The sequence below is a fragment of the Cricetulus griseus genome, chromosome 4 (genome assembly GCF_003668045.3).
Source record: "Cricetulus griseus strain 17A/GY chromosome 4, alternate assembly CriGri-PICRH-1.0, whole genome shotgun sequence".
Taxonomy (NCBI): domain Eukaryota; kingdom Metazoa; phylum Chordata; class Mammalia; order Rodentia; family Cricetidae; genus Cricetulus; species Cricetulus griseus.
Genome location: NC_048597.1, coordinates 144787272 through 144803066, shown reverse-complemented (window position 1 = coordinate 144803066; position 15795 = coordinate 144787272). Strand labels below are relative to the sequence as shown.

Genomic DNA, 15795 nt, shown 5'->3' with positions numbered 1-15795 from the left:
ATCACCAAAACTTGCAACTCAAACATTCCCCTTTGCAGGAGGATATTCATTTAGCATGAAGAGAATGGACTTGGCCTCTCTTTAATGTACCACAGGAGAGATCATTCAGGCCAAATTCTGTATGGACCATAGCACTTGGATAAGTCACAAGGCTTGTTGGGACCTGCCTGTTCCTCTTTACCTTGGGTTCAGAGAGATGCAGAGTTACTGGATGGCACTTTACCCCTTCTGAAACATGTGATCCAGACTCAGATAAAGGCTTCAAACATAAAACTTTGAGAAGGTTAGAGCCTTTGTCATCCTTTATATGACAGTCTCTTATTGTCCGTGAATGGTTGGCTCACTTCCCCCAACTCAGGGGACAGATTTTCCATTGATAAAGGTCTATTTTAAGATGAAAGTAGCATCCTTCTAATCCATAGAATCAAATGGGAAATATGGCTAGTTCCCAAAGCTATAAAAGGCTCCTAACATCTTTCAGGAGTCTTCTAGAAATATCTCCATTGCCTGTCCATGAGACCTTGGATGACTTTGTTCCCATCAACACTGTATGAGCTCACACAGTCATAGCGAAGATTCCAAGTGAGTTCCTACAGCTTCCACTTGCCTGTTTAAGTCACATGTGTCCATCATATGCTTGCAGCCTTGTAGAACTATGAGTCTTATAGAGTCATAGCCATGAGCTTCAGGGGTGACTAAGCTGGTAGACTTCGCAGTTTCTCATCCTGCATTCACACCCCCAACTGTTGGTTGCTTCACAACACAGCTAACTATTAAGTCCACGGAAGGCTTTTTGCGAGTGAAAAAGCCACTGCTACATTTGGGTGTCATCTGTTTCATCAACTTCTGACAAGACAAAGTTAGGGTTGTCATAGCCTCTCTTCATCCTGGCTCTGGCATCTTTCTCATTATAAAGGCACATGGCACAGTGAGGGGTTTCTACTTCCACTGTCTTACCAAAGTTATGGAAATCCACTCGGTACTTCCCTTCCTTGGTCTTGGATACTATAGGGACAAAACGGTAGCCCCAAAGCACCTCCTCAGGGACGTATGATGTGCGGACCTGGCAGGTTGCACTGGTGGATTCCACTGTGCCATCTAAAAAGACAACTAACTCAAAGTCCTGCTGGGGAAGCGTTTCTGCTGCCATGTGGAAGAAAGGACTGTTGTGGTCAATGACATGGTAGATTGTCAGCGGGGAGATGAAGAACAAATTCTCATTGCCAGCATCGACTACGAAGTTGATATTGGTCTGATCCAAAATAATGGTCTCTCCTTCAGGAGTGATGGTAGTCTTCAGAAGCTTGCCATATATGTGACTGCCAATCAGAAGGCTCTTCCTAAGATTAGCCACTCGGATAAGGAGACAGAGCTTCCCACCACGCTTGCTGATCACTGCATTCTTGCTGAATGTAATGGTCTTGGCACGTTTTTTGGGTCTAGAGATCTTGGCTAAGATGGCACCGCACATGAAAGAATTGATGATCACTCCAAGAATGGACTGGAAGATAAGTAGAAAAATGGCAGTGGCACACTGTTCCGTCACAAACCTGAATCCATACCCTATGGTTACTTGAGTCTCCAGAGAAAACAGAAAAGCTGAGGTCATGCCATTAATGTTCTCCACACAAGGAGTACGATTGTCTGGTGGGTAGAACTCTGGGAGGTCCTTATGAACGTAGGCTACCACGTACCACAAGAGACCGAATAGGAACCAACTCCCCAAGAAGGCTGTGATGAACACGGTCATTTTGTACCTCCATTTGAGGTCAAGAACAGTGGTCCAGATGTCCACAAAGAATATAAACCTTGACTGTGCATCCACATTGCCAAACTCTATGTTACACCTTCCATCTTTGGAGACCAGCCTTGCTCGTTGCCTCGAATGCCCAAAAACGTGAGTGACAAACCATTTCCGAAGATGTTTGAACATCCTCTCTGTCAGTGCCCTGATCTGAAAGCACATCAAAGGGATGGGGGAGGGGTAAGATTACAGCTGTAGCAGTCGTGATGGAGGTGACTCATATACAGACTCTGCTATCTCTGAAAAGAGCATTCAACTCATCAGGCTTGTTAACCATTAGCACAAACCAACTAGCACAAACCAACTAGTTTGTTCTGGGTGGCATAGCTGCCATGTCACATAGAAAATGGAGAAGACACCAAGTGGAAAATTACTCACAGTTAGCATGTTCAAGTATTTCCTGACCTCAGTCAGTCCACATGGCCTTAAAAATGGGGTGACCCATTAGAATCTGCACTTTTACTTATTGGATATTATTATGCAAATCATCTCTGCATTGAAATTTAACCTGTGCCTACACAATAATTTTTATGAAATCAAAAGCTTGGAGCACTATTCATATTCTGTGATATATAAAAATCAATAACTGAAAAAAGGAAACTTATCAATATATCCATATATCCCCTAAATTGTGTTGTCTGTTCTACCAACACATCAAGAGACATCCTGACCCATTTTAGTTCCTTTCTTTCTTAAATGAGGGAACTAAGACTGAAAAAATTTTCATAACATCTCCAAAGTCATACTCCTAAGCCATGCCCACCAACTCACTGCCTTCATTCTGGGACAACTGCAGTCATATTTCGGCTCATTTGTCAAATACTCTATCCTAAAGTCATGCTTTCCCAGAACACTTGAAGACAGGATTAGTTAAATTCCTTTTGACGTTTTAGCAAAGCTCACAGCCCAGCAGGTGATCTTCCAGGCTGTCTGAGGATCTACATGCCTGTCCCTGCTTACTCCCTATGTTCTGCCAACATTTCCAACAGAAACAGAATGAGGGTGGCCGTTGGTATTCCACACTCCCTCCACTGGGCTCCAGGCTGATGAACACTGACTTCACATATGTTCTAAGAAGGTAGAACCATATTTAACTCATTCCTAAGTCTCACCTGCTAGTTCAGACTGAGTGAGTACCACTCTCTCCATCAGCATAGGTGGGATAATACAGTGACTGGATGAGGCCCTTCAGAACAATGTCTGTTCACTGATTCCTTATCAAGGGCAGATGTGTGTGTGAAAGGGGGGCAGAGGGAGGGATGGGAGGAGGGAGGGAGAGGAGGAGAGAGAGAGAGAGAGAGAGAGAGAGAGAGAGAGAGAGAGAGAGAGAGAGAGAGATTTCCAGCAAAACACTCACTGATGGGGCTTTCCCCTAAACAGCCCAAAGCAGTGAAACTCAAGGGTCTTAAGCCTAGAATACTTCTTCCTCTTCCCCCCACAAAAAAATCAAGGTGTGCCCATTGTGGTTAGCCCTGTCTTTGTGGTATTTTTTTATTAAATGCAAACATATTTTTAAAAATAGATCTCAAAATCCCCCTTGAAAAATGTGTTTGCTCTTAAGAACTAGGAAGCGAAACCAGCTTAGTGACACATTTTAAACAAAAGCAATATTCCTCAGTGTCTTGTTCCCAACTTTAACCCAGGTGAAAATACAAGTAGCTGCCCCAAGTAGAAACAGTAGAAGAAATACACAGCCATGGTGGTGGTTTGAAATGTAAAGGCCAGGCTCTAAAAATAAGAACAAGAAAGTTACCAAGAGAGCCACATAAGCTCTGCATACACTCAGAGAACTCTGTCCATCCCTCACTGATGGGAATGGCCCCAGGAGAGGCACACACAGGGCAAAGGCTTCTTCCCGGGCTACTCCCTCCCATTGCCCATGCACCTAGGTGTAACCTGGCCAACAGTCTCTGGTGACAGATGCTCATGGAAGCTGGTCTTCCTCACAGGCTGGCTTTCACCTGTTACCAGTTCTAAGACCAGCATTACCCATGGAACCCACATACTCTTCACCACATAATAGAATTCAAGATGACTTTTGAAGCATCAAATTCCAAGCTTTTCATCCCTTCCCACCATTCTCCAACTTTTCTAAAATTTGCTTCACTCTGAAGGTGAAGGGTATTTCTGTAAAGTGAAGACATATCTCCAATATGGGTATTCTATGACTGTGCTAGCAATATAAAACATTTGTTTCCTGACCTTCCAGGTGGTAAACAGGAGCAGCCAGCAGTCCACAGTGCTTTCCCCAGACTGTCTGCACTTACCAGCACTCTGAACACGCTCCGATCTGAGGCATCCATGGTGGGCAAGGCAGGAAAGTGGTGCTGTTGGGAGTTGTCTGTATGAAAGCTGACTTCTTTCAGACCCAGACTAATGAATCTTAAGCTTCAGAATGATGCTTATTTGGATTAGCTTTCAACAGTTAACAAGTGGAGTCGTGTGGTTTAAACTAACACAAATGTTTGTACTCAGACCAAGCCTGGGCTAGGTATATATATATATATGTATTTTTTTCAAACCTCACATGGCTTGAATACCGTCATGCTAAGACATGACAAACCACCAGCTGAGGTCCTGGGCAGCAGACGAGGATTGGATCCCAGCATGGCCCCCCTCTCCTTTGCCACGCTCTATAGCTCTCTTGCTGTTCTCCTAAGTCATGCCAAATAACTTTTAGTTATCATCAATCTCCCAGTCAGTTTTCTGAAACATACTGAATACTAACCTTTCCAAGTGATCAAAGATACATACAGGTGTATGGAGAGACATAGATGGGAACATGTTTGCAAGACTAGAGTAAGATCATACCAGGAAGAAACAAGATACCACATTAATCCCTCTATACAACAGTCACTGTTATGTAAGAAACTGAGATATTATTGTGGGGTTTCATCTGGAAAAACTGGACTTTACTGGATTAGCGTATGGTGTGATTTGTTTATTGAAAGAGTGAGGAGAACTAAGGAAGCAAGTAAATCCATCCACTGACCAAACCAATCAGTCACACGGTCGATCTGCTGTCATGCAGATCCCACTTTGCTTGGACCGTGCCATTTAATCTAACCACAGACAGAGCCGATGTGCATTTATAAACGACTGAGCAATTAGAGATTATCACTGGTGTCTCAGGTTATATAATGTGCCCCAGCTTTTAGGTTCCTTTCTATTGAAATCAGTAAATAAATCTTAATAGCAAGCAAAGGACTGCACATTAGCTAATATTTACCCAGGTATCCTTGGTGTCTGGCAAAACAAGTGGATTGCATTATTACTGCTTGCTCTTTATGCTTTAGCATTCTTGTTCTGTAAATGGACTTTTTCAGAAAGCAAGACTTTCCCTGACTCTTCCTGCTCATTGGCTGTCTGTTTATTCCTTAGGATCTGAAAGATAAATAAAACTCTTCCTGTTCTCCAGGGGCTCACAGTCAGATGGGGAGGTGAGCTGAGGATGTTGGAACTCAGTGTGGTTTGTGTTAACCCCAGATAAATGACTTCTCTATAAGATTTCCTATTAACTATGGATCCACCCTCTGAGGATGTGTTTTGACCAACTGCAAACACCTTTCTGTATATATTAAACATATTCATCTCTCATTAGTCCATAGAGCTATGCTGACACCACTGTGTGTATCTGCCATTGTGCTAGACATCACAGAAGTAATGGCTGCTTGTCCTTGTCAACATGCATCTCCCAGGTGGCTTAAGGGAGAGGAACAGATGAGTCCATGAGCAAACAGACATAGAGGACTGTCACTGTGATAGGAAACAGGAGGTACCCTCCAGGGAACGCCTATTGGGAATAGAACAGCGACACAGAATCCAACCCCAAAAGATGTGTTAGAGCCACAGGTAGCAAGAACTCCATAAACAATTGCTGGGTTGTGATAAATAAATAGATGGATGTGTTTGTAAACGCTGAGAACTGATGACTACCCATACTGCTCAGTAGCCATCAGCTCCTCCTCCAGGAGATCTATTTTAAGAGAAGTCCTATGTAAGATTGTAACAGTGACTGCCCTGCATTTAATTGTGTGTGTGTGTGTGTGTGTGTGTGTGTGTGTGTGTGTGTGTGTGTGTGTGTGTGTGTGTGTGTGGCCCAGGCAGGAGCAACAGAAGAAAAACAAGTGTGTGGGAAAAGAAAGAAGACCCAGGATAACATGTACTCGAGTGCTAAAGGGCTTTGGTGCAACGTAGGGCTGGGAAGTCAGGCAGGGGCCAAACCACACAGTGCTGGGTAGCCATTTCTGTCTTTGCTACAGACCCATGGGATGAACTGGTTCTGAAATGAACACCCATCCTATCATAGCTATAGAGACAATCCATGTTGCTAAATCAGCCTGAAACACCTGTGTGTTAAGGTCCTTGAAAGCAAATGCATCTTCCTCCCGAGCAGGCTTGTCACCCTAAAAACATACTCTTCATTTGCATGTAGCATCCACTCCAGCAAAACTAGCTCTTCCTACTAATAAGAACCGAAATGCAGAGGTTGTTTTGGGGCATTAGCCCAAGAACACTTAGTGTTGGAGCAGAGGTTTCTTAGAGTACTTATCACTCTGCCCCTTTCCCAGTCCTGGCTGCTCAGTGGCCACTGTAAGAGAGACAAGGGTCAATGCTTGTGTCCCCTGAGTTCAAAATGTAGGGGCTATTGTGCCTTTTAACTAGACTCTTCTCAACTCCTATATAAGCTCAGCTAACTCTAGGGTATTTCTAGAGTCAAGTTTTTATATTAGGGTAGGAAATGTGAACTGGGTGGTCCAAAATCAGATGTCAAATGATTTTTCTCTAATCCCCTGGTAACTCTGATGCAAAAGAACTTCAAGTTTCTATGAAATTGGTCTGCCTTATCACAGACCAAGAATCAGTTTAAGTCAACAAATGTCTCTGGGTCTTCCACATGCATCCCTGGGACTGTGGGGCATCCCCTCTGCTGTCTTAATCAATAGACTTGAACACAAGCTCTGCTTATTGACCACCTATGAAGTACCAGGTGTCATGATAAGAACAAAGGAACCACCCTTACTTTGCAGCTGCTCCCGGAGAAGTCACTCAGTAATTGTTAATGCATGGAACTAAAATGGTACCCATGGGGCTGTGGTCAAGCTTGGACTCTTGAGCCCATCTTTGCTAAAGAGAAAAAAATGAAATGGCTTCTATAGAGGACTTCCTCTTTTCTGTGGACATCATCTCAGGATGGCTGAGAAGAGCCTCCCAAGTGGATCTGAAACCTAAAGAGCCCGGGGAGCTGCTTCCCATCTGTCCAGGGCCCACTGAGAGAGAGACCATTGTTTGGGCATGTCAGAACTTACCCGACATCCTTGGCAAAACTGAGCGTCTAGCTAATTTAGAGCAGAACTTGGGCATGGTTAGTTGGATTCACCCCTTCTCAGCCTTACATCTTAGGTGTGTGCTCCATGCCTTTGCAAGGCTAGACTGGGTAATGCATGGAAAAATATGTCACTGTTGAGAAGTAAGTGTGCTTTATGACCACTCTCCAGGAAACCAGAGTAGCCCATCTGGGGTGTGAATGCAGCATAGGCCTTCCAGGGTCCCTCTCTCCTTCCAGAAGGGGTTTGGGAACAAGCTGGAGAGAACCACATGGCCTGATGGTACAGTGCCTTCACAGGCACGCAGTGCTCTGGGTGCCTCAGGGCCATCTACTTGCAGCCCCATTATTTAATGAGTTGGTGTGTTTTGCAAGGGAAGTTTTAGGGAGATAGGAGACCTGGGTCAAAAATGTTCCCAGAATAGGCAATGGCCAGAAGCAGCTTGAAAAAGAAGTATTCCAGCTTGTATCCACAGGCCTGGCCTTGAATTCCAGCTGTGCCACTTAGTGACAAGGAGAACAGAGCAAGTCACCCTCCTTTTCTGAGCCTCAGTTTCCTCATCTGTGAGATGGCTCTAATACTATCCTTCCAAATGTCATATAGCAAAATATACAATGTTCCTAGAGCATATGACAAACAGTGTCAATATGTACTGATGGTTCCCAAACTGAAACCAGCACAGCTGTTTAGCCAAATGTCACTGACTCTTGTTCACCATGGACTACCACATGGTCAAACTGTAACTTCACCAAAGGACAACACTCCTTAAAGGCCACGTGCTACATCTCTGAATGATGCTGATAGGAGGAGTGGGCCTAGGAAAAGCAAAGATGATTCATGAAGGATTGATCAATAATAAAGGCAGAGCCTTTTCTTAGCAAGGCTGCTCAGAGACCTGGTACCTAGGCACAATGACGATCTTGTTGCCATAGCAACTGCCATGTACACTTGTTCTCTAAAAAGTGGGTCTCTTGCCTGGTACCCACGGTCAGGTTTCGATGGGCAGAAAGAGTCACAGACATCATCAACAAAAGCACTCCCTTCACCCTAGGTCTGAGGAGTAAGAATGCTTTCTATGTAAGCATAAGGACCTAAGTTCAAATCCCCAGTACCCATATGAAAAAAAGTCAGTAACTCAATAACCTAAAGGTTTTTGGGTGGACTGGCAGATACCTGGAGCTCAGTGACTAAACTGTGAGCTGTGAATGGTGAAAACTGACACTCTTGGCTGCTTGCTTGCAGAAGTCACGTGTGCATGCACCACTCTGCATAGGTTTGCTTTGCTATGAAGATGGTAAGAATTATTCATGGAAGCCACTAAATGGTACACAAAAGGCCATTGCAATGATTTAAAGTCTACAAGTTCAGGTTTTAGATGCTGTCTACATGACTTGTTTGGGGGGTCACTGCGTATCCTGAGAGGATCACCAAAGATGTCTGCTTCAGGCCCCAGTGGGAGGCTCTGGGAACTCTGTCATTCCTTATGATGAGCCAGGCTGGAAACAGACAAAGTTGAACTCAGGGAAGATGTCAATGAGGTATTACCAGTCTTTGGTGGCAGCACATGCTTGCTGTGGTAGATAGCAATGGTGTGGATGCTGGGAACTTCTCCTGTGTGGCTTCCCATCAGAATTCCAAGGGCAATTGTTTTTTAAGGTCCTTTGGAAATGGTGGCATGTATAGCCTGGCAAAGGACACTTGGTCTCTGCTTTGTCCAGAGTTTTTAATAGGAGCACTTCCCCAGAGTCTATGAAGATAGCAGCAGAGAATACACCTCCCCCACTGTGGGGTCTGGGGGACATGAGAAACTGGCAAGCACACAGTGATAAGTTGCCAGGAATTTTCTTAGCCATCTTTCCATATAGACCCAAGAGCACACTGATTTACGAAGGAAAAGCTTTGCTTTATTGCCTGTGAGTAGACTGAGCCTGAGTTGACAGGAAAAGAAAGTTCAAAATGGAGACTCTTATCCCAAAATGGATGATATAAAGTCCCCCAACCCCTCCCCAGCCTTAAAAAGTGAGAATGTGGGAAGAGTGACTAAAAGGGATCCCAGGAGACTTCCCTATCCAGTAGATTGCTCCAGAAGACACTGCTGCATGCTGTATGTACAGCACCCCCTGGAGCACACAAGAGGCACTACTTAATGACATCTTGGGACCCCAAAGCCAAGCACAGACACAAAAGTCCTGTACTTGTATCAATCCTATTGAGATTTCATAATAGTTCTGAGAGTCTAAGAACTGAGGTCCAGAGATGTTATGCCACCTGCTCAGGTCACAAAGCAGAAAAACAAGCATAAAGATTAGAAGGATCTTTGTTTTGAAGCCCCATAGCAAACTCAGAATAGCTGCAAATAGCTAGAAAAGGCAAGCATGCTTTCAACACCTGCTCACTGTGTGTAGGAAAGGCTGCCTGGGTCATGTTTCCTTGCTGTGTAAGGAATCACTCAAATAGCCAGAGCTGGCAAGAGATGAAGAAGGGAGCTCTGATTAGTGGGGTGAAAACAAGTTTTGGGGTCAAGGAAGAGACTACCCAAAAGCACCCAAAGGAGACAAGAAGAAGGATATGAAGGAGTGTTCAATGGGGAGGGCACAGGGCACACTGGATTGGGTCTGAAGGTCACTGGTGTCACTAGATGCGCCATTTAATGACATAGACAGCTCAGAAATGCTCAAAATGCCAGTGGATCTAAGAGATAGTTGTGGATGTAGGTGAAGACTTGACATCATCAAAACTGCTTCCCCAGGCGGTGGTGGCACACATCTTTATTCCCAGCACCCAAGAGGTAGAAGCAGACAGATCTCTGAGTTTGAGGCCAGCCTGGTCTAGAAAGAGAGTTCTAGGACAGCCAGGGCTACACAGGGAAACTCTTGTCTCTGGAATAAAAGAGAGAGAAACAGAGACAGAGACACACAGAGAGAGACAGAGAAAGGGAAGGAAGGAAGAAAGTAGGAAGGGAGGGAGGGAGGGAGGGAGGGGGAGGAGGAAGGGAGGAAAGGAGGGAGGGAGTTCTCCTTCCTTCTACAGCTTATATGGCTTGAGCCAGTACAGGCAATGGCCTGCAGCTGAAGGAACAGTGTCCTCCACTGGAGATGCCAATAGATGTCTACAAGGTTTGTGCACCTTATTCAGGTAGCAATTCATTCTGATGGTGAGGAAGAGACCTTGAACTGCCCAACACACAGGCCACTGCCTGGAGAGATGGGACAGCTCCCCCCAGAATCCTGGGTACAACCCTAGTCAGACAGGCCAGTCCAGAAGGAGCCGCTCTGCTTCTCATGAAATTAACTTTGACTCAAGTTCCCAGACTTGGTCTCAGTCCAGGCCTTCCTGAGAGTACCTGCCCTAACAGTAAATTCTGGTTCCTAATAAATTTAGGATTGGAAATTAAATCAACTCAACGATCCAGAGGCTTTCCTGGTCTAATGGCCTTCGATTCTTATTTCTAATAAGCAGAGAACATCTACACTGGAGGTGTCTGGGTGTATAGTTTTACACTGAAAGCAGTATATGTTCTCAGCAGGCATTATGGGGGCAGAAACTGTGGAGAAGTCGTATTACACACACAGGAGGATATTAGATATTTCAAGGAATCCTAGAGTGGATTATTTTATGAAGTGAAGAACAATTTTTTGCAAATCAAATAATCACGGAGCACTCGTGTAACCCATAACAGTGCGTGTTTGGGTGGAGGCTGTTACTCTGGAAACTGGACACATCTACAATGACACTATTCTTAAATTTCACATGTCAAGCCACCCACCTCAAATGGCACGGCAATTTCATGAAAGAATCTAAATGTTTATAAAAACTCGTATTTATTATGTGCACACAAACCCTGTTATTAGCCTGACCCTTCTAGTTCTCTGTGGTTTGGGTTGCTATTACATCAACTCACTCCTTTCAGCCCAGAAATAAATTAATTCCATGTGAACGAGAGCCCCGAACACTGTCTGCAACAAGACGGCATGCTCTGCTTTAAGGGAAACACAGAATTCCCAGCCTTGACGTTACTGAGAAGGGTACCAGTCTACTAAGGCCCAGAGAGGGGGAACATGGAAACCAGTATCTATGTCCTGCATCCACAGGCAATAGAACACACAAAGTTGGGGGCCTTCGGTGTCAGCCCCTGTGTTTGGAGGGGTGTGTGGGATGCCTTCTGGTCCTGTATTCTAACTGACAATGTATATTTTCCTGTTCCAGTCTCATCAGGTCACCAGGTAAAATGTGACAATCGGGTTTTTTGGATTTGAATCCAAAGGTAGTCATTTATTTGCTTGAACACTGGGTGCTATGTAACCACTTAGTGGGTCAGCTTCCTCAGCTGTAAAATGGGGACATTCATATGTACCTTATAGACAGACAGACAGAGCTTTAACAGCCTTAGGAATAGGAAGCAATGGAGCCTAAACTTATCTTACAAAGTCCTGCCACTCCTAAGGAATAGACACAGGGGCACCATTGTATGTGCAGCCTTTCACTCTGGGCTCCTGTGGCCCATGTCAGGTGCACTGCATGGCACTTCCTGAAGGGTAAAGAGAAGGACACAGCTTGAGGTAGCCCATGGAATAGCTGGGGACCAGTCTTCCTGGAGCTTCTATTGCTGTGCCCCGGGGAACCTTCAAAGGTCAATTATTACCCATTTGGGCTTGAGTTCTGCCAAGCCATCAGTTACATTAATGGGAAGACACGTCATCTACCCTTCCACATTAAGGAGCTCTCTGGGAAAGCCCTAGGGCCAGAAGGAAGCAGAGCTGGTAGTCTCTGTGACCCTGTAATTCCGTGCCACCAAGTCATCCTCCACACATACTTGGTTCCCATCTTCAGGGCTCTTCTTTTGGGTAGGTGGAATGGCCTCCACCTTGCTACCGGCAGAGTCCACACAGGGAGCCCTTTTAGGATGGTGACATCATCAAAGAGCCTTCCCACCTCATTCCCTCCAGAGCTACGAAACATTTCGTTCATCATTGTATGGAAAAATATGACCTATTCTTGTGTCTGTTGTTGAAATGAGTAAGCCAAGCACAGGGGACATCCCTCCAAGATTCCTGGCCAAACCAGGGTTGGCAAACAGCCCATGGCAGCCCCAGCTCCTGAGAGACCAGTGGAGCCTACAGCAGGCAGTAGCTGACGCACATTCAGCCATGCCTTTCCTCCCTCTCTGGGTACAATGACCTGGAAAGGGTAAAGGAAATTCTGTTTCCTTTCCTCCTATTCGTCCTTGTCCTTCTATCCTAATCAAAATAAATGGAGAGAAGCTACTTGGCTTCAGACATCACTAGGGTGCACATTTTTGCAAGTCGGCTTTGTTGTAAGAAGAGTTAAATGAAATACACCCATGTCCTACACAAACACTTGCCCCAGATGCTTATAGCAGCTTTATTCATTACAGCTTAAAAGAGGAAGCAACCCTATATGTTTTCACTCATCAGTAAATAAGATGTGGCATGCCTCTAGAATGGAATATTGTTTATCCGCACAAAGGAATAATAGTCTGATGTAAGCTACAGCATGACCAAACGTTGACAGAATTACACTGCACTAAAGGATATTCTACAATCCTTTGCAAGAGATGCTTGGAACAGTCAAATCTATACAGAAATAAAATTAGACAAGTGGCTGCCCAGATATTGGAATTACTGCAAGTAGTTCTTTAGAGGTGGTTTAAAAAAAATGGTTTTCAGATTGATTGTGGTAATAGTTGTGTAGTTTTGTAAATGTATTATTAAAAACAAAAACATTACTGAAGAACACTTCTGATGGTGGGATTGTATAATGGGATTTATATCCTGCTAAAGTTGAAAATGCACACAAAAGTGCCTGCAATAAGGTAGGGATACAACAAACTTCCCCCCACCGCCAAAAAGCTTCTGTTCCTTCAGTGCTGATGGAACCTCAGGTGACCCTGACTCGTCACATACTGCCACCCTTTGGCTACTTGATCTAGAGCACAGAAAGCATTTTGTTCTGTGCATCATCCTTCCCATGCTTCCTGGTTATAGATAGAGGCATTTGTTCTTGTATCTGTGTTCTCCCAACCATGAGCCGCAGAGGGTATCAGGTCCAGCAAAGGAGGTGGAGTCCTAGATCTCCATCCAGCTACACTGGATGGATTAGGATCTAGAATTTCAGCTCTTGGAAGCTACTCCACAACACCTCCAGGGCTGTTAGATGGGGCTTCAGCTCATACTAGCACCATGCTAGCCTCATGGGGCCCTGAACAGCCCATAATAGACGGGAGGATGTTCTCAGGACCTTGGCCTGGTCACTGCACCACATGTAGGCTTCACACAAGAGTGCTTGCAACATCCTGCTGCATACATCATCATCTCTGGTACTTTCTCTTTGTCTTTCTGCTCTTTGTCATTTAGTACTTCTACCATACCTAGCACTTTATTCTTTGCCCACAGCCTTGTATTCTGGAGTCAGCATCATTAATCTTCTGTTCCCATGGAAGTTAGTCTCTCTGAAGAGTCAATGCTAACTCAAAGACAACCCCAGAGTCCACAGGACCACTTAAAACTCTTCCTTGAGACTGGAGAGATGGCTCAGCAGTTAAGAGTTTGACTGCTCTTCTAGGGGACCCAACTTTGGTCTCCAGCACCCACATGGAAGCTCAGAACCATCTGTAATTCCAATCCCAGTGATACATCACCTTCTTCTGGTCTCCAGGGCACATGCACATAAGCAAAACAGTCATGCGCACAAAATAATAAAATAATTTTTGCTAAATTAAAAAATAACAGAAATCTGAAGTGTCCCATAGTCCACCACTCCGTCCCCTCTTCTGCTGCCCACCCCCCCATCTGACAGGAGAGAAAAGGACTAGTGAATGGGACCTTGCTGCTCCAGAGAGTAACAACTAGCAGAAAGACAGCAAGGAGTCCAGGCTGGGGATCTAGTTAAAGGATGACAGGATCTGATACCTATGGAGTTTGGCCCCTTGAACAAAAGCCGGGCTGATGCCCTTGCATGCTTTCTGTGGAGTGTCATAATCAAGAGTCGACAGTAATGTACTAGGCCACCACTCTGTGCTCAGTTTTCAACCTTTAAAAAGAGAATCCTTGGGTGGGGCATGGTGGCACATGCCTTTAATCCCAGCACTCAGGATGCAGAGGCAGGTGGATCTCTGTGAGTTCTAAGACAGCCTGTTTTACGTAGTGAGTTCTAGTACAGCCAGGACTACAAAAAGAGATCCAGTCTCAAAAACAGAACAAAACAGAATTATAACATCTGGATTAACACAAATCATAATGACCTGGTTGATGACATGGTCAAACCTAGGTCCCCCAGTTGCATGAATGTGTGATGGTTTGGAGGAAAATTTAAAGACAGCCTATGGCAAGCTGAGCCCTAATTCCCTTGAGAAAAAGTATCCCAGTTCACCTGCTGAGCAAGGGCAGGCTCTCTTTGGGTTCTGGCCTTGAAACAGGTGACTGTCCAAATCTGGCTTGAATTCCATCTCTGCTGTTCTCTGGGGCATGACCAAGCAGCCTGCCTGGGGCTCCCAGGGCTCATTTCCCTCATCTAACCCATGGGGGAAGGGAGAGGAGGGGATTTGCTAGCTGTTGTACATCTTCTCCCTCCCTCCCTCAGTCCCTCCAGCCTGCACCAATGTTTCATGATTCCTCATTCAGGCATTCAAGAAAACTAGGCTGACATGTCCCACCTTGTTAAGGCTGCCCTGAGAAGCAAGAAGACCTCTAGGAACAGTGAAGAGATTGACAGCTGTGCTCAGCTGGAACTAAATTCCTGGCTCTCTGGCTCCTGAAGGATATGAGACCCAAGCTGTGATCAGCGTTAAGGCGGAGGTAGTGCCTCTGTCTACAAAGGCTTCTTGCATGAGTAACAGTCAATGAAAGCCAGTGGACTGGAGTGCCTTGTGTACAAGATCCTTCATGCTGTCACTGCTTTAGACCCAACACCACCCATGAGGCCTCAGTGGTCTCTCTAACAGAGACCCAAGGAAAGAAGCTGTTCTAGTTGTTCAGCTAGCTAACTACCCAACAAATATCTAGGACAGTTTGGAAACCACATGTTTTGAATTGAGGAAATGGCAAGAAGGAGCGTCAGGTCTCCCAGACATATTGGATACACTCCTGAGCATTTCTTCATCTTCTTAAATTAAGCTTACATTTTACAGCATGTAATGGCATGACATTTGTGGCACAGACATTTCACATGTGTTGAAGTCGTACATGAACATCTATCTATTTCCATTACCAAAGACCTGCTCATTTTTAACATTGATAAACTTATCAAGTGTCTAAAAGTTTACAAAAGAACAAAGTCACGCCTTTAATGTCAGCACTCGGGAGGCAGAGGCAGGTAAATCTCTGTGAGTTCAAGGCCAGTTGGTGTACAGAGCAAGTTCCAGGACAGCCAAGGCTACAATGCCAGTAGTACCCTATTCAAAGGCTTGGAGAGACCAAAGAACCTTTATAGAGGTGGAATAAAGAGATTGAAGAGAATCTAAGCAGTTTGGGGATGGTGATGCAGCCATGTTACAGGGACAAGTCAGTGCAGTGAGACCAAGCAGAAGGACCAAGAAGGAAAAGGAGGAGCAGAGGAATGAAAAGAAAAGCCCCGTAATAAAACACAAGGAACAGCAACTAAATGAGTCAGAGATGTGCCATCACATGTTACTGACAATTAATCTCT

The 15795-nt window shown here is 44.9% G+C and overlaps 1 protein-coding gene across 1 annotated transcript; it reads right to left on the bottom strand.

The window, feature by feature from the left end:
* Positions 1-814: 814 nt before the first annotated feature.
* On the bottom strand, positions 815-4107 carry Kcnj1 (potassium inwardly rectifying channel subfamily J member 1). Its single transcript, XM_027411768.2, has 2 exons — positions 4072-4107; positions 815-1954 (listed from the first exon to the last, which is right to left on the bottom strand). Exons 1-2 carry the CDS (start codon positions 4105-4107, stop codon positions 815-817), a joined length of 1176 nt encoding a protein of 391 aa, XP_027267569.1.
* Positions 4108-15795: the final 11688 nt, after the last annotated feature.